Source organism: Cydia amplana, chromosome 27 (genome assembly GCF_948474715.1).
Source record: "Cydia amplana chromosome 27, ilCydAmpl1.1, whole genome shotgun sequence".
Lineage (NCBI taxonomy): Eukaryota > Metazoa > Arthropoda > Insecta > Lepidoptera > Tortricidae > Cydia > Cydia amplana.
In genome coordinates this window covers 7,160,649-7,188,528 of record NC_086095.1, presented here as the reverse complement: position 1 = coordinate 7,188,528, position 27,880 = coordinate 7,160,649, and the positions used below count along the sequence as shown (strand labels likewise).

The following is a 27,880-nucleotide window of genomic DNA, read 5'->3' as shown; positions in this document are numbered from 1 at the left end:
TAAACAAAGTTATAAACAAGAACTTTAAGATAAATAGCTATTTACAAATATGTATATCAGTGCAAAACCAAAACGCAGTTGATCTGCTGTCAACAACGCCATGACACCTTCCGAATGTCAAACTTATCGTAGGCAGATTCTTAATCTATTGCGTGCGATGAAATTGTGTTTATTTCGACCTAAAATAAGCAGGAACTGCTGATATACACGTAATTTCCATTTTTCGACGTATTAAACTATCCGTATAGGACATAAAAGGTATGTTCAGTGATGTATTAATGCCTTAAAAGAGTATATTTTGTTGGTTATGCAGGTTTGTTAGTATTTTTCTTGTTGCCAATTTTGCTGAGTAATTTTAAGGTCGCTTGCTTGACACGGTGCCAAGTCGGGTCTTTGTTCGGCTTATTCAATATAAACGTTGGTTCAGAGCTCCCGTGATTCCCGGCTAGGTGAAAACTCCGTGTTTTTATTGTTATGAACCGCCCAGCTGTAGTGGAAAAAATACTAGTGGATTTTGAACTTTTAATTGTTTTTTTTAATAGTTGAACAGATAAGGCTAAAGATATTAGATAAACAGCCGTGTTATAGTGAACCTTAGGTATTTTATAGGTATGTTTAGTTTCCATAAAGATATAAATAAAAGTCATAAAGCATATAGCCACTTGCAAAGTTTTTAGTGTACTAATAGCATGTCTTTATATTGTGTCTTTTCCACATTGACCTTAGTCTAAAAATTTTTGATATACAGGATGATGAGATATAATTGTCATTGTCTGACAACAATTAATAAAGAAAAATACAACATTATTGCTATCACATTATTATTTTAACTGTTAAAATGAATGTTGGTATTTCTGGACTGATATGACCATCAAACCTTCAAGAAAAGAGCGTACTCCCATTTTAACGGCCAGCAACGCACTTGCAACCCCTCTTTTGTTGCAGGTGTCCATGGGCAACGGTCATTGCTTACCATTAGGCAATTTGTCTGCTTGAACCATCAATCATTTCCTTTATTGACTTATTCACTGTTTTATCCTATTTTCAGATACAGAACAATTAGAACACCGAAACCTATTGTAGAAGCCTTTGTAAGAAAGAGAAGAGAGAAGGAGTGAGAGGCTAGAGAAGCATCAACTCCGATGATGTCTCTGAAGCCGAGGAACATTGATTTCCAGGAGACTTGGGCCAACCTGCGTGAGACGGTAACTACATTCAACTTAATAAATTTTTATTTGAAGCGCTGGTGGCCTAGCGGTAAGAGCGTGCAACTTGCAATCCGGAGGTTGCAGGTTCGAACCCTGGCTCGTACCAATGAGTTTTTCGGAACATATGTACGAAATATCACTTGATATTTACCAGTCGCTTTTCGGTGAAGGAAAACATTGTGAGGAAACCGGACTAATCCCAATACGGCCCTAGTTTACCCTCTGGGTAGGGTCAGATGGTAGTCGCTTTCGTAAAAACTAGTGCCCACGCCAATTACTGGGATTAGTTTCCAAGCGGACCCCAGGCTCCCATGAGCCGTGGCAAAATGCCGGGACAACGCGAGGAAGATGATGAAATGTTTTTTTTTTTAACTCAAAAACGAATCACTTGCAAGTCAGACTCACACCCGAAGGATTGTTGTACCAAAACAGAATTTAAATATTTATTTAAGTAAATACGATTCACCTATATGCATTGTGTTAAAACAGTGACCTAAAACACTCTGGGGACTGGTGAGGCAATATGCAGATTATTTGTGGCTTTCCATATAAATAAGTTCCTTATGGCAACTGCTTAAGGTTGTCTTTGGCATGAAATGTTACTTATAAAATTATTCTTTTTTTTGTCACACTTGGAGTTGGTTATAAGGGAAATTATTTTGTACTAAAGCAGAGACTTTCCACTCGCCTGTTGCTATCTCTATTGCACGCGCATAACTATATTGCTGTCAAGCTCGCACAGTGACATTGACAACCGGCATCATCGGCGGGACAGCAATATAAATTATGCGCGTGCAATAGAGATGGCAACAGCCGGTCTAGGTACGAAAATCTATATTGAAAGCGTCTCGCGCATGAATCTAGTATTAAACTGGATTGGGCATGAGTGGTGGGGATAACTGACAGAACGGCATAGTCTTATGTATCTTTCAGTAGGAGTAGCGGTATTATTGTTTGTCCTTGTCACAGTCTCACAATTTTTTTTTATTCCCCACCATAAATTAGTATGGATTATGGTGGGCAACAAATAAATTCGACCAATCATAGCGTCGCATTGCGTATGTTTTGTCTCTCACGGAGGCACGCGTAGACCACTTCTATAGGATGCTACCTTCTATGGTCTCGCGCGTACCTTACGCGTCTTAGCCTTCTAAAGGGGCCCACTGATTAAAAGTTGACAGTTCCGAACAACTGACAGGCCGATATCGTCCGGCGGACTGGGCCTCTAAGACCCACCATTCTACATTCTATCCATAGGACTAATAACTTCTGTGTAATTTAAATTATTTCCAATAGAGAGTATTACTGCAATGTTTTTCCGCCAGAGTGCAGCACTAGTGACTTAAGTATACCATAGAGTAACTTATAAATACTGTACCTTAAACTGTTTTTTGACAAGTTTTCACAGACAATCAAATATGACATTGATACATCAAGGCGGTTCGTTTACAAAGGGTAGATCGTCGAGAAACGCGAAATCGAAACTCAGCTATCTGCCTCTTTATCGCTCGAATATGCAAGAGTGATAGAGAGGTTAGATAACAAAATGTCGACTCTCTCGTTTGTGGTAATTCATAATAATTCATAATTTATTGCATAATAATCATGTGGTACGAGTACAGGACAGATATTACATCAGGGTAAGTTCACACATGAACCCTGTTAGGGCACAGCAAATGTTAGTAATGGTAGACCCTTAGATTGTTTACTTGTTTTGGGAGTGGCGCCCCCTACGCAGACTTTCGCGTAATTGGAACATTTTAATTCTATTACCAATTTTTCAAGAAGGCTAATGAAGATATTTGGTTGAATTAATATTTACGTATTTGCCTTTTTTTTTCAATATTGCTATCAAATCTATTTCCCTGCAGGTGGCAGGAGTGGTGGGTCTCCGCGCGGTCGAGCGCGGCGTGTGGAACCTCCGCTTCAGCGACGTTTACGCCCTCTGTGTGGCCCACCCTGAACCTCTGGCGGATCGGCTTTATGACGAAACCAGGTATTTAATAAGAATAATTCTACTGACTTAAAATACGTGAGAGACCCATGTCTCACGGAAGTTTTGTTATTAAATAACTACTAAAGGAATTACCCCATAAAATATTGCCATAAGGGTAAAATCGACGCACGTAACCATTGTATGCCAGTGAAGTTTACGCGTTTTGTGTGGCCCACCCTGTATCCTTAGCGGATCGGCTTTATGACGAAACTAGGTATGTAATAAGAAATACTTACTAAAGGAATTACCCCATAAAATAGTGCCGTATGTGTAAAATCGACTAACATAACCGTAGTATGCCAGTGTAGTTTACGTGAGTTTACGCCCTCTGTGTGGCCCACCCTGAACCGCTAGCGGATCGGCTTTATGACGAAATTAGGTATGTGATAAGAAATAACTACTAAAAGTACTAAAGGAATTACCCCATAAAATAGTGCTGTATGTGTAAAATCGACGAACATAACCGTAGTACGCCAGTGTAGTTTACGTGAGTTTACGCGTTTTGTGTGGCCCACCCTGAACCGCTAGCGGATCGGCTTTATGACGAAACTAGGTATGTGATAAGAAATAATTCTTCTGACTTAAAATACGTGAGTGACCCGTGTCTAACGGAAGTTTTGTTATTAAATAACTACTAAAGGAATTACCCCATAATATAGTGCAGTATGAGTAAAATCGACGCACATAACCATTGTATGCCAGTGAAATCTTGCGTGGCCCACCCTAAGCCTTCAAGAAAAGACCGTACTCCCATCTTAAAGGCCGGTAACGCACTTACAACCCCTCTAGTGTTGCGGGTGTCCATGGGCGACGGGCACTGCTTAGCATCAGGCGATCCGTCTGCTCGTTTGCCTCCTATTATCATAAAAATAACCATTGTATTTGACCCTGGAATAATACTTACAAATAATATACAGTTACAAATGAAGCTAGGGGTATCACTAGTAGGTTAAATTATGTTATGCCCCATAGAATCTGTAGAGTAACGTAGAATGCTTCCAGCCGGTAAAGCACTTATTTTTATTTTTTCATTAGACACACCAACAGTACATAAACAGAGCAAGTAAAGTTACATAAGACAGTAGACACGTATAATATTTATGCACCAATAACAGGTGTGCAACAACATTCAAGCAGTTCGAGGCTTTTACACTACTTTACTACTTCTAACTAGATATAACTATACATTAATAGATTAAGTAAATAAAACATGCAATAAATAGTATTTTATGCAACCGTTGTTTAAGAGGGGTCAAAAAAGGCGAGTGGCGTGAGTAACAATTTGAGGCGAAGCCGAAAATTGTTAATAAAGACGCCACGAGTATTTTTTGACTCGGTTAAACAACGTTGCATACAATACTTTTTCTACGACCAAGCACTTACTTTGAAAAAAAAAATGTAAATTTAACAAATATTTTTCATTCAACAAAAATAATACTTTAAACAAGTGGAATCATATAGGACATATAAGTATGTAGGTAAACAAACCAAAAGTATACAGCTAAGATACGCGACCCGGCCACCGCGCCCCGCGCCCCACGACCGGTTGGTCAGCGACACCTTCTTGTAACTCATGAGGCCCTGGTACTTGCTCTTAGTTAAATTACAATTTTGGACAGTTTTTTCTCGATTTAGGCCACAGTAGGCTATGGAGACTAACAAGCAAACGCTAAGCGGTGTTCGTAGTCTATGGATCTTGCTATATTACGGGTGTCACATGCGCGTTTCCGACTTCTGAAGCAATTTTATTTTTCTACTAGTTAGTACTCATCTGTCAGAGATGACAATTAAAATTAGGTTGGCAACAATGTATTTCATACAATATTTTTTAAGTGGTGATTACACGAAGTATCGTAAAAGTACCAAAAAGATACTGCGTGTATGCACAAATACTTTTTTGGGGAATAGACTAAAGACCTGTCTTGACAACTATAAAATAGGGGTTTAAAGGTGTGTGCACGACCCTTTAAATGACAAATAAAAGTACGGGAGTAGAAAAAACTATAACTACCTTCATACTATGTATAAGCATTCAGTTTGTTTGAGCATTCTGCGCTTCAAATTACACTTGAAATAGAAATGTTTATTTCCCATTATTACTGTTGGAATTTGTGAAATAAATGTTATATTTATACAATTTCTTGTTTCAGACGATTTCTAGAAGAGCATGTGGAGGGCCTGCTGGAAAGAGTCCGCGGCACGTCCCCCCTCGAGAACAACGATCCTTACGATGGACTACTAGACCGGTAACTATGAGCACAAACAACACTCTTAGGCCCGCTTGCCCAATCCCGCTAACCCAGGGTTAAGCTGTTAACCCAGTGTCAAATTGTACTGGTAACCATGGTAACCACCAGTACTAATATTAATGCTATCAGGCCCCAATTTCACATTGTAACAATTGTAAAACATCACTGTTGCTGACGTCACAGGCATCCATGGGCTACGGTTACCGCTTACCATCGGGCGGGCCGTATTCCTGTTTGCCACCATCATTGTATTATTTAAAAAAAACTTTATTATATCGGAAAAAAAACCGGCCAAGTGCGAGTCGGACTCGCGCGCGGAGGGTTCCGCACCATCAACAAAAAATAGAGCAAAACAAGCAAAAAAACGGTCACCCATCCAAGTACCCCGCCCGACGTTGCTTAACTTTGGTCAAAATCACGTTTGTTGTATGGGAGCCCCACTTAAATCTTTATTTTATTCTGTTTTTAGTATTTGTTGTTATAGCGGCAACAGAAATACATCATCTGTGAAAATTTCAACTGTCTAGCTATCACGGTTCGTGAGATACAGCCTGGTGACAGACGGACGGACGGACGGACGGACAGCGGAGTCTTAGTAATAGGGTCCCGTTTTTACCCTTTGGGTACGGAACCCTAAAAACGGATATTTCTCTTGCGAACTTGCGAAAGTTACAATTGTCACAAGAAACACGACAATTGTCACGAAATTCCGACACAGAATTCATTTCCTGTCAAGAATTACCGAAAATTCTTTTAAATCTTGTTATGGTGGCAAACAGGAATACGGTAAGCGGTAACCGTAGCCCATGGATGCCTGTGACGTCAGCATCAGTGATGTTTTACAATTGTCGCACCTGTCACCGTGGTGAAATAGGAGCCTGGTGTCAGTCTTTTGACTTATTTACTGACATATCTGTATGTCTGTTGTCAGTTACGTGGACGCGTGGCGCGAATACTCCGAAGGCGTGGCTTACTTGAACAGCCTCTACTCTTACCTGAACTTACAGCACGTCAGGAGGCAGAAGGTATGTTTTTATGTATGTTTTCTTTCCCCATACTATAATGCCATATGAGAAAAAAGGATGCACGTAAGCGTTATACGCGGAGTAGGTAAGAAACTTGCAGTATAGTAACATAAAAGGCAGGAGGTATGTATTTGTACAATCAAGTGTAAAAATATGGGTGTAGACAACTAACCCAAAAATATGTCCCAAAGTTGTTAATTCGCTGACATAAGAGCTATGGGACATATTTTTGAGTATGATGAGTGCACCCATATTTTTACACTTGACTGTACGTATCTTTGTTGTCACTAAAATAGCCTCTAGTCAAGAACTAACTAGATAAGTAAGAAAAATGTACTAAATCATTTTCCCCATAAGATAATGCCGTATGTGTAAGAAGAACTTATTTATTTGAATCAAGACCAACTGATGTGAGTTTTTTTTTGCAGGTGTCAGACGCTGAGATAATCTACGGTTCGGCCGCAACTGTCAGCTGTCCTGACAGTGACTCGCGTCAACTGGAAGTAAGTTAATTTTTAGGGTTCCGTACCCAAAGGGTAGAAACGGGACCCTATTACTAAAACTCCGCTGTCCGTCTGTCTGTCACCAGGCTGTATCTCATGAATCGTTATAGCTAGACAGTTGAAAATTTCACAGATGATGTATTTCTGTTGCCGCTATAACAACAAATACTTAACAGTACGGAACCCCCGGTGTGCGAGTCCGACTCGCACTTGGCCGCTTTTTTTTTAAATTCTTTTTCCTACTAATTACTGTTGTAATAAAACAAGTTATTCTGTTCAATGTTTTTTTTAATAGGTAGAGTGATTCAGGAGGAAGGTTTATGTATAATTTGTTAACCCGTGCGAAGTCGGGGCGGGTCGCTAGTAAACTATATTACACCCCAGGCCAAAAGTATGGAAACAAAGTAGTTCCATTATTATTATTGTGTACTGGTAACGCAAAAATTACTTTAGGCAGCATTATAAGATTAAAACAGCACCCAAAGTATTAAAACATCCTAATATATGCGAAAAAAATATAAATTTGAGAGAAAAAAAAAACATACAAATCAACCTTCTTAATTGTTTTTCTACGAAAGGTTGAATTTACAGTTTTATTAAAGAAAATTATAAGTAAAATAATCTTAAAATGTTCTACTATCATTTTACTCTTTTGTTTTTGAATTGTCAATAAATAGAATAAATTGAAAATTACAGTTTTTTATTGTCATAAATAAATAAATATTATAGGACATTTTTTTACACAAATTGACTAAGCCCCACAGTAAGCTCAAGAAGGCTTGTGTTGTGGGTACTCAGACAACGGTATATATAATATACAAATACTTAAATACATAGAAAACAACCATGACTCAGGAACAAATATCTGTGCTCATCACACAAATAAATGCCCTTACTGGGATTCGAACCCAGGACCGCGGCTTCACAGGCAGGGTCACTACCCACTAGACCGGTCGTCATATAAGTTTGTTTCCATACTTTTCGCCTAGGGTGTATTTCAAAATTTCCTAACTCACCAGAAATCCTAACAATTACCAGGTCGGCGAGCTGGGCCTAGTGATCTGGGAGCGGGTTCTGATCCGGCCCCTGTCCTCGGCCCTCTCGTCCCGTATCGTGGCCGCGCTCAGCGAGGCGCGCAACTCAGCACCCGACCCCAAACACGCCGACGTACTGCGCCGCGCCATCCATAGCGCTGTAGATGTAAGTAATTCTTACCTAATCTTACTATTATGCATAGTAAAATCAACCCCTGTAAAGTCCCTATCCGTATCGTGTCCGTATCTGTATCCGTATCTTGTACGTATCTGTATCCGTATCGTATCCGTATCCATATAGTGGTCGCGCTCAGCGAGGCTCGCAACTTGTACTTCGCCGCGCCATCCATAGTGCTGTTATAGATGTAAGTAATTCTTACCTTAACTTGCTATTATCACAGTACTTTTACTGTGATACGCAAGTTAAGGCCCCTATCCGTATCGTGTCCGTATCCGTATAGTGGCCGCGCTTAGTAAGGCTCGCAACTTGTACTTCGCCGCGCCATCCATAGTGCTGTAGATGTAAGTAATTCCAACCTTAACTTAGTTAACTTGTTATTATCACGGTAAAAGCACCATTTTTAAGTTAAGGGCCCTATCCGTATCCGTATTGTGTGGTAAAAAATTAAAATACCTTCAATTAACATTTCTATCCTTGTCCCACAGGTACAATCGTTCAGAGTGCGCGCTCCCCTCGCCCTGTACCAGCAATTAGTCCTGGAGCCGTACCTGACCCAAGCCCAGGCGGCCCACGCGCGGCTCGCGGCGGACTTACTGCGCGCGGGCGATATCTCGCACTACATGCGGGACGTATTGCAAGGTGGGTACAGGACACTAGGACATAGGAGGGTGAGGGAGGGTGGGGTGGTGTGGGTGGGTGGTTTGTACACGAGGGTGGGTGTTGCAGGGTATGGTTGGCTATTAGCGGATCAAACAAAGCGCCAAAATATCTGTCACCCTGAAATACTTTTTCAAATAGAGGTATATTTGCGACGTTATCTATGAAAAGGGACCTTATCGTCGATGGCGCTTACGCCATTATTAACGATGCTCCGATATAAATACAATTCCGCGCGACGCTGTGCGGCGTAAGCGCCATCGACAATAAGGTCCCTTTTCATAGAGAATGCCCCATTTATATTATTACCATAGAAAAATATAAGTAAGGAAAGAGTGCTAACTCCATACATCAGTTTTCTTACCAAAACGCGAGTTATTTTCGTAGTCGACATCTAACGTCATCAATTTTCATTGATGGTATCACGAAATCCCTGAATTCGTCATATCATTTATACGCAGACGACTTGCAGATATACGCAGCGGCTAGCCTTGATGATGTGGAGTCGTTGATAAGCCAAATAAATCACGATTTAACTTCTATTCGTGACTGGGCGGAATCGTTTGGTTTGAAGATAAATGCTAAGAAGTCGCAGGCAATTATGGTTGGTGGTGATTATTTCATCTCCAAGTTGGCTGGTCAGATAATGCCTAATATCTTGTTTGATGGAACTCACATTCCCTTCTCCTCTACTGTCAAGAACTTAGGCATTATCATGGATCAGACTCTTTCCTGGTCAGCTCACGTTGCCGAGGTCAGCAAAAGACTTTTCGCTTCACTGCACTCCCTGCGGCGCCTACAAACTTTTCTCCCACTTCGAACGAAGGTTATCCTTGCCCGCTCTCTCTTGCTTCCTCTTTTGGACTATGGGGACATTGCGACCCTGGACCTTAATGAGGAACTTCTTAATAAGATGGAGCGCCTGCAGAACGTCTGCATAAGATTTATATTTGGCCTGCGAAAATTTGACCATGTTTCATCGTTCCGTTCTCAGCTTGAGTGGTTACCTATCCGCCGCCGTAGAGACTTGCACACCTTATCTCTACTTTATAAGGTGCTGTTCTGCCCCTCTTCTCCAGCTTACCTTGCAGAACGGTTTAGATTTCTGGCGGATGGAAGTGACCACCGGCTGCGATCTAGTGCGGATCTTTCGCTCGCTATTCCTCCCCACAAACACCGGTCCTACAATAAATCATTCACGATACACTCTGTGAGGCTATGGAACGCGTTGCCATCTCCGCTGAGGCAGTGTCAGTCTGTAGCGTCGCTGAAGGCAAAATTAAAGAGGTTATGGCAATAATATTAATGTCAATTGAACGACACGTAGGTAGGATTGTGCGGTTATATATATTAGTATATTTGTAGGTATTTAAATATATATATATATTTATTTAAATGTATGTATTAATATTTTTATGGATATATAATTGTTTCGTATATTTATACATGTATATGCCTTTGCACCTAATGCATCGCATCGTATTTAGTTATGTTTCTAGGGTTAGCTACTTCTTTTAAGTCTCGCCGTCATGTACAGTTTATCTTAGTTTGACTACCATTTCATAATGTATCTCTCAGTTACTTAAAGGTTAGCTGGAAGAGATCCCTTAACGGGATAAGTTCGCCTTTGTACACATTTACTGGATTATCTCTGTGTTATGTACTTGTTTTGTGCAATAAAGTGTTTACTACTACTACTACTAACGTCAAGTATCGGATTTATCAGTACTGCTACTTAACACTAGATGTCACGAGTGTCGCGACTGACGAAAAGTGTATTACTCCCTAGGGGTGTAGTTTCACTACATAGTATAAAACAAAGTCGCTTCCCGCTGTCTGTCTGTATGCTTAGATCTTTAAAACTACGCAAGGGATTTTGATGCGGTTTTTTTTAATAGATAGCGATTCAAGAGGAAGGTTTATTTATAATTTGTTAACCCGTGCGAAGCCGGGGTGGGTCGCTAGTAATTAATAAACTAATCCTCTTTCCAGGTCTCCAACGTGAAGTAGCCCTAGGGGCCCGTTTTCTCCACTCATCCTCTAGTGAGGCGGTTAGGGGATGCTACGAGCGAGCGGCGGTCGCTGCGCACCTTCCCGCCCTGCACGCCGAGTGCGCCACCCTCCTCAAACACGCCACGGACGACACCAGGCCCGACAACGCTCAGGTGACACCCCCCCATAATGATGAATGATTATGAATGCAAGATCGGTTTGACAAATTGGGGCAACTTAATTGTCATTCAAAAAGGAGTGTACAGGTTTTTAAAATGTCGGCAACGCGCACCTCTGGAGTTGCAGGCGCCCATAGGCTACGGTGACTGCTTACCATCAGGCGGCCCGTGTGCTTGTTTGCCACCGATGTGGTATAAAAAATATATATTTGTACTTATACTAATTAAAATCGATATCTTTCCAGCACCGCACAGACCTGCGTCGTATGTACACACTCCTCCGTCCGCTCGGGACGAACGCGCTGCGCCCATTGGTGGACGCGGCCCACGCCCAGTGTGCCAAAGATGGGACAGAGTTACTACAACACAAGCATACTAAAGACGAGGTGAGTTATACATCTGTCTCTGTCTAGCACAGACCTGTCAGACCTGTGTCGTATGTACACCTCCGGCCGCTCGGGACGAACGCGCTGCGCCCATTGGTGGACGCGGCCCACGCCCAGTGTGCCAAAGATGGGACAGAGTTACTACAACACAAGCATACTAAAGACGAGGTGAGTTATACATCTGTCTCTGTCTAGCGCAGACCTGTCAGACCTGTGTCGTATGTACACACTCCTCTCACTCGGAGTGAACGCGCTGCGCCCATTGCTGGACGCGGCCCACGCCCAGTGTGCCAAAGATGGGACAGAGTTACTCCAACACAAGCATACTAAAGACGAGGTGAGTTATACATCTGTCTGTCTAGCGCAGACCTGTCAGACCTGTGTCGTATGTACACACTCCTCTCACTCGGAGTGAACGCGCTGCGCCCATTGCTGGACGCGGCCCACGCCCAGTGTGCCAAAGATGGGACAGAGTTACTCCAACATAAGCATACTAAAGACGAGGTGAGTTATACATCTGTCTCTGTCTAGCACAGACCTGCGTCGTATGTACACACTCCTGCGTCCGCTCGGGACGAACGCGCTGCGCCCATTGGTGGACGCGGCCCACGCCCAGTGTGCCAAAGATGGGACAGAGTTACTCCAACACAAGCATACTAAAGACGAGGTGAGTTATACATCTGTCTCTGTCTAGCACAGACCTGTCAGACCTGTGTCGTATGTACACCTCCGGCCGCTCGGGGCGAACGCGCTGCGCCCATTGGTGGACGCGGCCCACGCCCAGTGTGCCAAAGATGGGACAGAGTTACTCCAACACAAGCATACTAAAGACGAGGTGAGTTATACATCTGTCTCTGTCTAGCACGGACCTGTCAGACCTGTGTCGTATGTACACCTCCGGCCGCTCGGGGCGAACGCGCTGCGCCCATTGGTGGACGCGGCCCACGCCCAGTGTGCCAAAGATGGGACAGAGTTACTACAACACAAGCATACTAAAGACGAGGTGAGTTATACATCTGTCTCTGTCTAGCACAGACCTGTCAGACCTGTGTCGTATGTACACCTCCGGCCGCTCGGGGCGAACGCGCTGCGCCCATTGGTGGACGCGGCCCACGCCCAGTGTGCCAAAGATGGGACAGAGTTACTACAACACAAGCATACTAAAGACGAGGTGAGTTATACATCTGTCTCTGTCTAGCACAGACCTGTCAGACCTGTGTCGTATGTACACCTCCGGCCGCTCGGGGCGAACGCGCTGCGCCCATTGGTGGACGCGGCCCACGCCCAGTGTGCCAAAGATGGGACAGAGTTACTACAACACAAGCATACTAAAGACGAGGTGAGTTATACATCTGTCTCTGTCTAGCACAGACCTGTCAGACCTGTGTCGTATGTACACCTCCGGCCGCTCGGGGCGAACGCGCTGCGCCCATTGGTGGACGCGGCCCACGCCCAGTGTGCCAAAGATGGGACAGAGTTACTACAACACAAGCATACTAAAGACGAGGTGAGTTATACATCTGTCTCTGTCTAGCACAGACCTGTCAGACCTGTGTCGTATGTACACCTCCGGCCGCTCGGGGCGAACGCGCTGCGCCCATTGGTGGACGCGGCCCACGCCCAGTGTGCCAAAGATGGGACAGAGTTACTACAACACAAGCATACTAAAGACGAGGTGAGTTATACATCTGTCTCTGTCTAGCACAGACCTGTCAGACCTGTGTCGTATGTACACCTCCGGCCGCTCGGGGCGAACGCGCTGCGCCCATTGGTGGACGCGGCCCACGCCCAGTGTGCCAAAGATGGGACAGAGTTACTACAACACAAGCATACTAAAGACGAGGTGAGTTATACATCTGTCTCTGTCTAGCACAGACCTGTCAGACCTGTGTCGTATGTACACCTCCGGCCGCTCGGGGCGAACGCGCTGCGCCCATTGGTGGACGCGGCCCACGCCCAGTGTGCCAAAGATGGGACAGAGTTACTACAACACAAGCATACTAAAGACGAGGTGAGTTATACATCTGTCTCTGTCTAGCACAGACCTGTCAGACCTGTGTCGTATGTACACCTCCGGCCGCTCGGGGCGAACGCGCTGCGCCCATTGGTGGACGCGGCCCACGCCCAGTGTGCCAAAGATGGGACAGAGTTACTACAACACAAGCATACTAAAGACGAGGTGAGTTATACATCTGTCTCTGTCTAGCACAGACCTGTCAGACCTGTGTCGTATGTACACCTCCGGCCGCTCGGGGCGAACGCGCTGCGCCCATTGGTGGACGCGGCCCACGCCCAGTGTGCCAAAGATGGGACAGAGTTACTACAACACAAGCATACTAAAGACGAGGTGAGTTATACATCTGTCTCTGTCTAGCACAGACCTGTCAGACCTGTGTCGTATGTACACCTCCGGCCGCTCGAGGCGAACGCGCTGCGCCCATTGGTGGACGCGGCCCACGCCCAGTGTGCCAAAGATGGGACAGAGTTACTACAACACAAGCATACTAAAGACGAGGTGAGTTATACATCTGTCTCTGTCTAGCACAGACCTGTCAGACCTGTGTCGTATGTACACCTCCGGCCGCTCGGGGCGAACGCGCTGCGCCCATTGGTGGACGCGGCCCACGCCCAGTGTGCCAAAGATGGGACAGAGTTACTACAACACAAGCATACTAAAGACGAGGTGAGTTATACATCTGTCTCTGTCTAGCACAGACCTGTCAGACCTGTGTCGTATGTACACCTCCGGCCGCTCGGGGCGAACGCGCTGCGCCCATTGGTGGACGCGGCCCACGCCCAGTGTGCCAAAGATGGGACAGAGTTACTACAACACAAGCATACTAAAGACGAGGTGAGTTATACATCTATCTCTGTCTAGCGCAGACCTACGTCGTATGTACATTTACACGGATGCAGCAATAATTATTATCAAATTAATTACGTTAGTTAAAATAAGCATTTCATACATATTACAATGGTACACCATACAATTTAAATAAATATCTCAGGAGTAATCGTAAATTAAAGTTCCAGTTCGAGTCATATAACTTGTATGAAATGTTAAAGACTATCCTTTTTTAGTTCCAATTTTCACCACCGCATGCGCTGCGATCGCTTTACTTACCCCCACCATGTACTACGCACGTAGCCAATACGGAGTTACATATGTCTATGCTATTGCGGTGCTATGTGACGCTAGCGCCAGCGGCCATAAGGTACCTTTTCCCGTGGAACGTCACATTTGTTTTTGGAGTGAAAACTTCTTTAGCGGCGCTGTGCACTTTTTGAGGTGGGGAAAAAATGTTAAACTCGAGACAGCGTAAGACGATCACGTGACCGTAAGATTTAGATGGCCACTCATTTAGATGGCATTTAAATCAATAAAGAAAAACTATGACATTACATGAAAAACTGTTACATGTACTGTCATTGAGTTTTTCTTTATTGATTTAAATGCCATCTAGTGAGTTTCGCTCTAACTGGTATTAATATAACTCGAGTACTAACCGTGATGTGCTTAGGGGTTTCAAGTAATTCACGCTAACGCTAGATGGCGTTAACCTCAATTATACAGACATTTTGCGCTAGTCATTGAGTTTTCACTTCTGCCGGCACTCCCTGAGAGCAACCCGTTGTTTTTTTAGTTCCAATTTTCACCACCGCATGCGCTGCGATCGCTTTACTCACCCCCACCATGTACTTCGCACGTAGCCAATACGGAGTTACATACGTCTTTGCTATTGCGGTGCTATGCGACGTACGCAATAAGGTACCTTTTCCCGTGGAACGTCATTGTTTTTTTTTTTCAGGCCCACACACACTTCGTCTCGTCCATGGTGTCCCTTCACACTAAATACTCGGCGCTTTTCGCTGAAGTGTTCGACAACAACCAGGCGTTCCTAGGTGCCCTGGACCGGGCTTGTTCTAGCGTCGTCAACTCTAGACCAGACGACAATAGTCCGCCTAGGGCGCCTGAGTTGCTGGCTAGGTACTGCGACGCACTGCTTAGAAGGTAAGTTTTTTTAGGGCTAAGTACCCAAAGGCACAGAATAAATAATAGTACTAAATACAGAAGACTCACTCTATAACAAAACGCGTCTGTTACGATCAGCACAGATGTGGCCGCTAGGTGGCGACAGCGCCACGCGCGGCTTATGGCTTTCCCCAAAATTGGGGAATCGCGGAGTGACACACGCCTGCTATTACTAAGACTCCGCTGTCCGTCTGTCTGCAACCAGGCTGTATCTCATGAACCGTGCTAGCTAGACAGTGGAAATTTTCACAGATGATGTATTTCTGTTGCCGCTATAACAAAAAATGCTAAAACAGGATATAATACATATTTAAGTGGGGCTCCCATACAACAAACGTGATTTTTTTGCCGTTTTTTGCGTAATGGCACGGAACCCTTCGTGCGCGAGTCCGACTCGCACTTGGCCGGTTGTTTTTATTTTTACTCATTTATTGATCACCCTGTATACAGGGTGGACTTTACTGAGGCGAGATTCTTTAGTTAGAAACAGGGATATTAGTTTAGATTGAATCATCCCCATATTTATTCTAGATGAGGGTGCTAAAAAATCGGAAAAAAGATAAATATTTTCCATACATTTAGTAGAAAAGACTTGTATAAAAGTTTTAGGCAAAAATTTCATTTTTGGTACAAGCTTTTATCGCCGACTACTTTTCTTACGACAGACAACTAATACTCATCGAGACAATTCTAAAAACCCCAAACACAATTAGGTTGCGTTGTTTCATCACAGAGTTCCTATGGCCACCTCCTGTCTCCATCATCAGATCAGCTCGATGGTACCATAATATTGCATTGTCACCCGACTTACATGTGCATGCAAAATTTCAGCTCAATCGGAAACCGGGAAGTGGATCAAATTTAACTTGCAAGATTTGATTACAGACCGACAGACAACGGGACTGGTGAAAGTAAATAAAAGCTTGTAAAAACTGCGATTTAAAATAGCTTTTTATTGACAGACGCGGAAGCGAAGCGGAACCGGAAGCCCGCCTCGCCGCCGCCATCTTGGTTTTCAAGTATATCGACGATAAGGATGTCTTTCAGAAGTACTACGCCAGGGCCCTGGCCAGGCGGCTCATACATCAGCTGTCTGCTAGTATGGAACAGGTAAAGCCACAGGATAATAATAGTACTAGGTACAGAAGGGCCACTCTAACAAAACGCGTCTATTACGACAGATATGACCGCTAGGTGGCGCAAGCGCGAGGCGTCCGTTCCGTAGCGCGCGGCAACTATTATGGCTAGACACCAAAATTGGTGTGGACCGCATGTACTTGTAGGTACTTGTAGCGACGCGACGAAATCGCGGAGTGAGCCACGCCTGGTAAAGCTTAGAAATTTATGAATAGTGGAAACATTTAATGTTTGACGACCGGTCTGGCCTAGTGGGTAGTGGCTCTGCCTGTGAAGCCGATGGTCCTGGGTTCGAACCAGCTTTGCTTAGTTTGGGGCTATGTTGATATGTGTAAGATGTCCCTTAATAATATTTTAAATAAAAGAAATGTATAAAATTTTTCGTGCTCAGCGTACCTACTTTAGTAATTCATAAGATGTTTTTTTTAGGAAGAAGCAATGATAAACCGTCTGAAAGCTGCCTGCGGTTACGAATTCACCAACAAACTTCATCGCATGTTCACCGATGTTGCTGTCTCAGCCGACCTGAACAACAAGTTCCAACAACATCTGAGAGAGCAGGAGCAACCTCAGGCGGGCATGCCAGGCTTCAGCGTGCAGGTACGACCCGAGCGAAGCGAGGAGGACTGTGTACCCTGACCTTTTCAGAGCTGACCTCAAGAACAAGTTCCAACATCTGAGAGAGCAGGAAACAACCTAATGCGGGCATGCCAGGGTTCAGCGTGCAGGTACGACCCGAGCGAAGCGAGGAGGACTGTGTATCTTGACCTTTTCAGAGCTGAGTTCAACAACAAGTTCCAACAACATCTGAGAGAGCAGGAAACAACCTAATTCGGGCATGCCAGGGTTCAGCGTGCAGGTACGACCCGAGCGAAGCGAGGAGGACTGTGTATCCTGACCTTTTCAGAGCTGAGTTCAACAACAAGTTCCAACAACATCTGAGAGAGCAGGAAACAACCTAATTCGGGCATGCCAGGGTTCAGCGTGCAGGTACGACCCGAGCGAAGCCAGGAGGACTGTGTATCTTGACCTTTTCAGAGCTGACCTCAAGAACAAGTTCCAACATCTGAGAGAGCAGGAAACAACCTAATGCGGGCATGCCAGGGTTCAGCGTGCAGGTACGACCCGAGCGAAGCGAGGAGGACTGTGTACCCTGACCTTTTCAGAGCTGACCTCAAGAACAAGTTGCAACAATATCTGAGAAAACAAGAACAGTCGCAAGCGGGGATGCCAGGGTTTAATTTGCAGGTACGACCCGAGCGAAGCGAGGAGGACTGTGTATCTTGACCTTTTCAGAGCTGACCTCAACAACAAAACCCAGCAACATTTGAGCGTACATCAACAGTCACCTTTTTGTTAAATGATGATCGTATATATTTAACGATTACCCTATATTTCTGTGCTGTATCCTCACTTTATAAATAAACTATTTATCATTTTAATTTTAATATGACTAAGACTGTCGAGGAATACATAATTCGATTTGTATTTGTGTCCAATTGACAAAATATTACGTTACTGATAACAAAATCTTATACCTTTAATACCTTTAAACGAGTAATTCTTGTATATTTATTTATATATACCTATATTTCGGGGATCTCGGGAACGGCTCTAACGATTTTGATGAAATTTGCTGTATATGGGGATTTTCGGGGACGATAAATCGATCTAGCTACGTTTTATCTCTGGGAAAACGCGCATTTTTGAGTTTTTATATGTTTCCCGAGCGAAGCTCGGTCTTCCAGATATGGATTTAAACGATATTCTCAGCTTGAAATGATGTTCCTCAGGTGCTCCAAGCGGGCGCGTGGCCGCTAGGTGGCGCCATGGCGCCGCTGGCGCCCCCGGCCGCCCTGGAGCGCCCGGCGCGCCAGTTCGAGGCCTTCTACCGCGCCTCCTTCAGCGGCCGCCGCCTCGCCTGGCTGCACCATCTGTGTACTGGAGAGCTCAGGACTAGATATACGCCTCGCCCGTACCATCTCAGCGCTAGCACTCCGCAGGTATCTTAAGATCTGTCTTAATGTTATTGAAAAAAAAAAAAAAATCTATCATATGTCAATAATCCGAAAAAAGGCAATTCGTTCAGGTAGTAGACTCAAGAACGTTTCAGTTTGTCACCGTTAAGGTGTAGGTGACAGTGTTAGTAATTCGTGCTTCAGTTTGTCACCGTTAGGAAGTGTGTGATTAGTTTTGTGAGTTAATTTCGGAAACTCAATTCTGTAATTCGAGGCTTTCTACCGCGCCTCCTTCAGCGGCCGCCGCCTCGCCTGGCTGCACCATCTGTGTACTGGAGAGCTCAGGACTAGATACACTCCCCGCCCGTACCATCTCAGCGCTAGCACTCCGCAGGTATCTTAACATCTGTCTTAATGTTATTGAAAAAAAAAAAATCTATAATGTCAATAATCCGAAAAAAGGCAATTCGTTCAGGTAGTACACTCAAGAACGTTTCTGTTTGTCACCGTTAAGGAGTAGGTGACAGTGTTAGTAAAATTCGTGTTTGTCACCGTTAGGAAGTGTGTGATTAGTTTTGTGAGTTAAGTTCGGAAACTCAACTGTAATTCGAGGCTATCTACCGCGCCTCCTTCAGCGGCCGCCGCCTCGCCTGGCTGCACCACCTGTGCACGGGCGAACTCAGGACCAGATACACGCCTCGCCCGTACCATCTCAGCGCTAGCACTCCGCAGGTATCTTAACATCTGTCTTAACCGTATTGAAAAATGAAAAAATGAAAAACTATTTATTCTATCATATAAATAATCTGAAAAAAGGCAATTCGTTCAGGTAGTAGACTCAAGAACGTTTCAGTTTGTCACCGTTAAGGAGTAGGTGACAGTGTTAGTAAAATTCGCGTTTATCACCGCTAGGAAGTGTGTGATTAGTTTTGTGACTTTTGTGAGTTAGTTAATTTCGGAAACTCAAGTCTGTAATTCGAGGCTTTCTACCGCGCCTCCTTCAGCGGCCGCCGCCTCGCCTGGCTGCACCATCTGTGCACGGGCGAACTCAGGACCAGATACACGCCTCGCCCGTACCATCTCAGCGCTAGCACTCCGCAGGTATCTTAACATCTGTCTTAACCGTATTGAAAAATGAAAAAATGAAAAACTATTTATTCTATCATATAAATAATCTGAAAAAAGGCAATTCGTTCAGGTAGTAGACTCAAGAACGTTTCAGTTTGTCACCGTTAAGGAGTAGGTGACAGTGTTAGTAAAATTCGCGTTTATCACCGCTAGGAAGTGTGTGATTAGTTTTGTGACTTTTGTGAGTTAGTTAATTTCGGAAACTCAAGTCTGTAATTCGAGGCTTTCTACCGCGCCTCCTTCAGCGGCCGCCGCCTCGCCTGGCTGCACCACCTGTGCACGGGCGAACTCAGGACCAGATACACGCCTCGCCCGTACCATCTCAGCGCTAGCACTCCGCAGGTATCTTAAGGTCTTAACCGTATTGAAAAATGAAAAAATGAAAAACTATTTATTCTATCATATAAATAATCTGAAAAAAGGCAATTCGTTCAGGTAGTACACTCAAGAATGTTTCAGTTTGTCACCGTTAAAAAGTAGGTGACAGTGTTAGTAATTCGTGTTTCAGTTTGTCACCGTTAGGAAGTGTGTGATTAGTTTTGTGAGTTAGTTAATTTCGGAAACTCAAGTCTGTAATTCGAGGCCTTTCACCGCGCCTCCTTCAGCGGTTAGAATTTTATTTCATGCAACATATGTTGTTAAAACACACAGTCTTAAAACCAACCAAGTGCGTTATTTTATTCTGTTTTTAGTATCTGTTGTTATAGCGGCAATAGAAATACATCATCTATGAAAATTTCTACTGTAGCTGTATAGTTATCACGATTCATGGGATACAGTGACAGACAAACAGACTGACAGTGGCGTCTTAGAAATAAGGTCCCGTTTTTACCCTTTGGGTACGGACCCTAAAAACATGAATTTGAAGAAATCAAGTTTTGTACTTTAAAAAAATTACACTTCTTGTTCTCTAACTCAGGATATTTGTTTCAGTGCGCCCTCCTCCTATGTTTCGAGACGGTGGATTCTCTGGCAGCCAAAGAGCTGAGAGCCAGACTCCAGCTGACGGGAGACGCGTGGACCAGACAGCTGAGACCGCTTCTGGATGCCGGCTTGCTCCTAGCACAGGTACACTCAGCAGCAGAAGTTGCTAAGCGGGCCGGGTGTTAGAGCTGAGAGCCAGACTCCAGCTGACGGGAGACGCGTGGACCAGACAGCTGAGACCGCTTCTGGATGCCGGCTTGCTCCTAGCACAGGTACACTCAGCAGCAGAAGTTGCTAAGCGGGCCGGGTGTTAGAGCTGAGAGCCAGACTCCAGCTGACGGGAGACGCGTGGACCAGACAGCTGAGACCGCTTCTGGATGCCGGCTTGCTCCTAGCACAGGTACACTCAGCAGCAGAAGTTGCTAAGCGGGCCGGGTGTTAGAGCTGAGAGCCAGACTCCAGCTGACGGGAGACGCGTGGACCAGACAGCTGAGACCGCTTCTGGATGCCGGCTTGCTTCTAGCACAGGTACACTCAGCAGCAGAAGTTGCTAAGCGGGCCGGGTGTTCAAAGAGCTGAGGGCCAGACTCCAGCTGACGGGAGACGCGTGGACCAGACAACTGAGACCGCTTCTAGATGCCGGCTTGCTCCTAGCACAGGTACACTCAGCGGCAGAAGTTGCTAAGCGGGCCGGGTGTTCAAAATGATCTTGACGCGGCTTTATTGTAAGGAGAATAAGGGCGCTTAGCAACTCTTGATGCTTCTTGGTAAAAGTCGTGTATGTCGTTTTCTAGGTGTTGGGGGTCCGAATTTTATTTTGATTTAAATTTTAAGCTAAGACGACTTTCATTCATAATTTTAAAACTAAAGCCCTTGCTACACGGTCGCCGACAAGCCCCTCAGACCGAGTGGCCTCGGTCTGGACGGACCGTGTAGACAGTTGTTTCCAACAAAATTTGACCAAAACTGACCAAGGACAGACGGTTAGAAGGCTTGTCGGCGACCGTGTAACAAGGGCTTAATACTCGACGTAATCGCGTAAACTTTTTTTTATTATACGGCCTGACGTTCCGAATAAAGCGTCTACAACTTATTTGCATTGCCCAAAGGTTTTGTAGAGAATGCCTAAAAAAAGAATAAATCATGACTATGCTAAATAAAAAAATAACTCAATATAATTATACATAGTCACATACAGGTCGACCTAATAAAAGGTTGTTAAAAACATACAGGGTGACGTGGAAAACGAGGCAGAGGGTGAATCCGAGTCGTCTACGGAGGGGGGGGAGGGGGGGGCGGCGCGCGGGGAGGGGGTGCTGGCGCTCAACCTCAACCTCAGCTCCAAGCGGACCAAGATACGGCTCACCACCGCCGCCACACACCAGGGTAGGTACATAGAGATAGACTGTAGGTATATATAAATATAAATTATATTTAAAATATAAATTATATTTATATAAATATAGGGGCATTTCACGTCAAGCGGACAAGGAAAAAAAAACCGGCCAAGTGCGAGTCGGACTCGCGCACGGAGGGTTCCGCACCATTAACAAAAAATAGAGCAAAACGAGCAAAAAAACGGTCACCCATCCAAGTACTGACCCCGCCCGACGTTGCTTAACTTCGGTCAAAAATCACGTTTGTTGTATGGGAGCCCCACTTAAATCTTTATTTTAGTCTGTTTTTAGTATTTGTTGTTATAGCGGCAACAGAAATACATCATCTGTGAAAATTTCAACTGTCTTGGTATCACGGTTCGTGAGATACAGCCTGGTGACAGACGGACGGACGGACGGACGGACAGCGGGGTCTTAGTAATAGGGTCCCGTTTTTACCCTTTGGGTACGGAACCCTAAAAACAACGGGTTGCACTCAGGGAGTGCCGGCAGAGTCAAAATGCACTATGTATAATTGAGACGACATCTAGCGTTAGCGTTAATTACTTGAAACCCCTAAGCAGATCACTGTTAGTACTCGAGTTATATTAATACCAGTTACAGCGAAACTCACTAGATGGCATTTAAATCAATAAAGAAAAACTCAATGACATTACATGTAACAGTTTTTCATGTAGGTAATGTCATTAAGTTTTTGTTTATTGATTTAAATGCCATCTAAATCTTACGGTCACGTGATCGTCTTACGCTGTCTCGAGTTTAACATTTTTTCCCCACCTCAAAAAGTGCACAGCGCCGCTAAAGAAGTTTTCACTTCAAATAATTGAGGTCGTGGAATTTGTTTATATTCCGGTCAATTATAGTACTAGTAGGCATAAATATGTACACACATTTTTTTTCTCCTGTCACTATTGCCTAGTTATGGGCTATTGAAGAATTAACCATGTTTGAGGAAATACCTTTTACAGTACATATGGGGCTACTTTTCCGCACTAGTGCGTAAAATAGCGCTTTGTGCGTATGTCGAAACTTTAAAGTGCCATATGTACTGTAAAACGTTGTTCGATACACGTGCGAATGGGTAATTCGCAACTCGTGTCGATTTAAAACACTCCCTTCGGTCGTGTTTTAATTTATCGCCACTCGTTTCAAATTTCCACTTTTTCGCACTTGTATCGAAAATAACTAAGTATTTTAACGCTTTACTAGGAATCAAACAAACTACATTGTTTCAAATCGTAAAAAGGATGTTTTTTCTTAATGATTACTGTCAAAGTAAATTATGTAGTCACAGTAAATTTACTGCCATCTTTCGACAGAAAATTAAAACTGTTAGAACGCCATTTGACTTTGATCCTTATTCTCTCACTGATATGTGTCAATTTGTTAAATGTATTACCCTCTTCATGTATTATTTGTGTTTCCATGTACATTTATTCTCAGGAAGCGCTGGTGGCCTAGCGGTAAGAGCGTGCGACTTGCAATCCGGAGGTCGCGGGTTCGAACCCCGGCTCGTACCAATGAGTTTTTCGGAACTTATGTACGAAATATCATTTGATGTTTATAACCAGTCGCTTTTCGGTGAAGGAAAACATCGTGAGGAAACCGGACTAATCCCAATACGGGCCTAGTTTACCCTCTGGGTTGGAAGGTCAGATGGCAGTCGCTTTCGTAAAAACTGGTGCCCACGCCAATTACTGGGATTAGTTGCCAAGCGGACCCCAGGCTCCCATGAGCCGTGGCAAAATGCCGGGACAACGCGAGGAAGATGATGTACATTTATTCTGAGGTTGTGCAATAAAGAGGATTTGTATTGTATTTGTATTGTATTGTATAAATGTTGCAGCAGGTCCCAGCGTCACGGGCAACAGTGCCACCAACAATCCGGATTCAACGGAACCCACACATTGTGACGACGATCGGAAGATGTACCTGCAGGCCGCGCTAGTACGCGTCATGAAGCAGAGAAAGGTACATATATGCGACGTTATCTATGAAAAGGGACCTTATTGTCGATGGCGCTTACGCCTTTGGGGTCATCCATTAATTACGTCACACGTTTAGGGGGAGAAAGGGGGTCAAGAAAATGTGACATGTTGTGACATGGGGGAGGGGGGAGTCACAAACATTGTGACGTCATTTTAATTTCATCACAATTCATCAGTAACCGAAAATTAATTTATATTTTTTTATTCGCTGTACATTTAAATAATGAGGTTTTGGAAGTAGGTAATTTTCGTTCCTAATTGGTTTTGTGTTATAAAATTACTAATATTTGTTTTCTCAAAATATTTTTTTATTAAAAAATAATGCCGAGTTAGTATTGCTGATTTCGTTAAAAACAAAATTGCCTAAAATGTGACGTCACACCAGGTGGGGAGGGATTTGCAAAATGTGACCAAGTGTGACAAGGAGGGGGGGAGGGGTCAAAAAACCTAGAAATTCGTGTGACGTATATTAATGGATGATCCCTTTATTGACGATGCTCCGATATAAATACAATGCCGCGCGACGCTGAACGGCGTAAGCGCCATCGACAATAAGGTCCCTTTTCATAGATAATGCCCCATATTTACAACCCGGACTCGACGGCGACCGCATATGTACAGTCAGCAGCAGAAGTTGCTAAGCGGGCGAGGTGTTCAAAATGATGTTGACGCGACTTTATTGTTAAGAGAATAAAGTGTCAAGGTAATTTTGAACACCTCGCCCGCTTAGCAACTTCTGCTGCTGACTGTACCTGCAGGCCTCGCTAGTACGAGTCATGAAGCGGAGAAAGGTACATATAGCTGGTCAAGCAGATCTTGACAGTAGAAAAAGGCGGCAAATTTGAAAAATGTAGGCGCGAAGGGATATCGTCCCATAGAAAATTTGATATAGCCAAAAAATTACCATTCCCCCCCTTTATCTCCGAAACTACTGGGTCTAAAATTTTGAAAAAAAAATAATAATTCTTTACCTATAGACAGGCGTGGCTCACTCCGCGATTTCGTCGCTTTGCTACAGGTAGCTAAAAGTACATTCGTTCCACACCAATTTTGGGGAAAGCCATAAGCCGCGCGTGGCGCTGTCGCCATCTAGCGGCCATATCTGTTAACGCGTTTTGTTAGAGAGTGAGTCTTCTGTACTAGTACTATTATTTATTCTGTGCTATAGATGACAGGAAAACCTATTAGAAATGTGCAGTTAAGCGTGAGTCGGACTTAACGTACGGAACGCGAGTCCGACTCGCACTTGGCCGGTTTTTAACAAGCTTTTATTAGGTCGACCTGTATGTAACTATGTAATGGAATCTTGCAAGTTAAATTTGATCCACTTCCCGGTTACCGATTGAGCTGAAATTTTGCATACACATGTAAGTCGGGTGACAATGCAATATTATGGTACCATCGAGCTGATCTGATGATGGAGACAGGAGGCGGCCATAGGAACTCTGTGATCAAACAACGCAACCTAATTGTGTTTGGGGTTTTTAGAATTGTCTCGATGAGTATTAGTTGTCTGTCGTAAGAAAAGTACAGTCAGCGATAAAAGCTTGTACCAAAAATTAAATTTTTGCCAAAAACTTATTTATTGTAACAATCCTCAAACGGCGAATCTTTTCTTCCAGGTACTCCGCCACAACGAGCTAATCCAAGAAGTGGTGTCACAAGCGCGTGGCTCTTTCGCGCCTTCCGTCGCAATGATCAAGAAATGTATCGAGGCCCTCATAGACAAGCAGTACTTGGAACGCGCGCCGGGACGTCTTGATACTTACAGTTATTTAGCTTAGATTTAGCCTACGTCTTTAGACTACCTAGGTCGTGTCTCGTTCGTAATAATCATAGAGAAAAAAATACATAGAGTGCTCACTCCATACATCAGTTTTAGTACCAAAAAGACTATTAGCATCTAGCATCGAGTAGCGGAACTATCAGTACTGCTACTTGACAATAGATGTAGCACCGACCGGAAAGCCTTATGCTGTTGAGATAAGACTTTCCGGTCGGTGCTACATCTATTGTCAAGTAGCAGTACTGATAGTTCCGCTACTCGATGCTAGATGTAGACACTGAAATTAATAGTCTGAACTGATGTATGGAGTGAGCACTCTATGTATTTTTTCTCTATGGTAATAATCTACGAAAATGCGTAAATAGCGGGGTAATTGGCTTTGCCTTTTGACGCTCCGCCGTAAGCATAGAGAAATATCGAATACCTTTAAACGAGCAATTCTTGTATATTGATTTATATATCGGGGATCTCGGAAACGGCTCTAACCATTTCGATGAAATTTGCTATATGGGGGTTTTCGGGGGCGAAAAATCGATCTAGCTAGGTCTTATCTCTGGGAAAACGCGCATTTTCGAGTTTTTATGTTTTCCGAGCGAAGCTCGGTCACCCAGATTAAGTAAAGAAAGTGTGGTAACTGCATACATCAGTTTTCATACCAAAACGCGAGTTATTTCGAAGTCGACAAATCGACAATTTTAAGATGGGAGTACGCTATTTTCTTGAAGGTTTGAACGTCGTATCGATCCGGAAATACCGCAGGCGACAGTTCATTCCACTGTTTATTTTCAGAATAACCCCAATAACCTTATAAAATGTAATAAAATAAAGTTTGTCAAAGGACTGTCTCATTTCAAACATAGAGAGAATCATACAATCTTTGTCTTACACTAGTACTATCACCCAAAAGAAAAGGATGAGTATAGTTTCCCTGGTTCTTACTGACTGACAAATTGGTTTGACCAACTATAACTATAAAACCCAATTTGGTGAATGAGTTTGTATGACGCGCGAGACATGTTATTTTTAACTTTTACAATATAATAAAGTTTCATAATATATTAGAGTAATGTAGATGTATTGTACTGTGTAAAGTTGATTATGTTATGGGCCAATAAATATATTACAAAATATAGCGTATTGTTTAATTACAAGTTACAATTTCATTGTAAAGTAACGACGCTGAGCACGAAGAATGTCGTACATTGAACCGCCTGTTCCTTTCTCTATCGCACGCGCATAATTATATTGCAGTCCCGCTCGCACAGTGGCATTGACCGAATCATGGACGGGACAGCAATATAATTAGGCGCGTGCGAAAGAGATAGGAAATGGCGGATCAATGTACGAGATTCTTAGTGATTAGGGTCCTTCCTTACTTTATAAGACCTGTGTTTGGCTGTGTATTTATTTGACGACTGGTCTGGCCTAGTGGGTAGTGACCCTGCCTGTTAAGCCGCGGTCCTGGGTTCGAATCCTAGTAAGGGCATTTATTTGTGTTATTAGCACAGATATTTGTTCCTGAGTCTTGGGTGTTTTCTATGTATTTATGTATTTGTATATTATATATATCGTTGTCTGAGTACCCACAACCATAGAGAAAAAAATACATAGAGTGCTCACTCCATACATCAGTTTTAGTACCAAAAAGACTATTAGCATCTAGCATCGAGTAGCGGAACTATCAGTACTGCTACTTGACAATAGATGTAGCACCGACCGGAAAGTCTTATGCTGTTGAGATAAGACTTTCCGGTCGGTGCTACATCTATTGTCAAGTAGCAGTACTGATAGTTCCGCTACTCGATGCTAGATGTAGACACTGAAATTAATAGTCTGAACTGATGTATGGAGTGAGCACTCTATGTATTTTTTCTCTATGCCACAACACAAGCCTTCTTGAGCTTACTGTGGGACTTAGTCAATCTGTGTAAGAATGTCCTATAATATCTATCTATATCTATTTATTTATGTCCCAGCAGTTGTGTCAGATACTAAATGACACTTCGTATAGTTGCTACTCCGTCAAGTGGACGGAAACTAGAGCTGTAGGGCTAAGATGGCCGGCTCTTTATCATTTGTCACTATGGCTGTCTGTCACGTTCTAACAAATATGTAAGTG

The 27,880-nt window shown here is 43.8% G+C and overlaps 1 protein-coding gene across 1 annotated transcript; it reads left to right on the top strand.

Annotated features, from left to right (window-relative positions):
* Positions 1 to 97: 97 nt before the first annotated feature.
* LOC134660566 (cullin-2) lies at positions 98 to 25,814 on the top strand. The gene is made up of 18 exons (XM_063516342.1): positions 98 to 258; positions 1,049 to 1,205; positions 3,080 to 3,204; positions 5,355 to 5,450; positions 6,385 to 6,478; positions 6,907 to 6,981; positions 8,020 to 8,181; positions 8,682 to 8,835; positions 10,846 to 11,018; positions 11,270 to 11,410; positions 15,220 to 15,422; positions 16,406 to 16,553; positions 17,010 to 17,180; positions 18,374 to 18,583; positions 20,600 to 20,734; positions 21,823 to 21,976; positions 23,837 to 23,958; positions 25,598 to 25,814. Exons 2-18 carry the CDS (start codon positions 1,143 to 1,145, stop codon positions 25,757 to 25,759), a joined length of 2,388 nt encoding a protein of 795 aa, XP_063372412.1. The 5' UTR covers positions 98 to 258; positions 1,049 to 1,142; the 3' UTR covers positions 25,760 to 25,814.
* The last annotated feature ends 2,066 nt before the right edge of the window (positions 25,815 to 27,880 follow it).

Coding starts and splice junctions, on each gene's coding strand:
- LOC134660566 (XM_063516342.1), top strand. CDS start 1,143: ATGATGTCTCTGAAGCCGAGGAACATTGATTTCCAGGAGACTTGGGCC. Junction 20,735..21,822: donor CCGGCTTGCTCCTAGCACAG/GTACACTCAGCA, acceptor AAAAACATACAG/GGTGACGTGGAAAACGAGGC. Junction 23,959..25,597: donor GCGTCATGAAGCAGAGAAAG/GTACATATATGC, acceptor CTTTTCTTCCAG/GTACTCCGCCACAACGAGCT.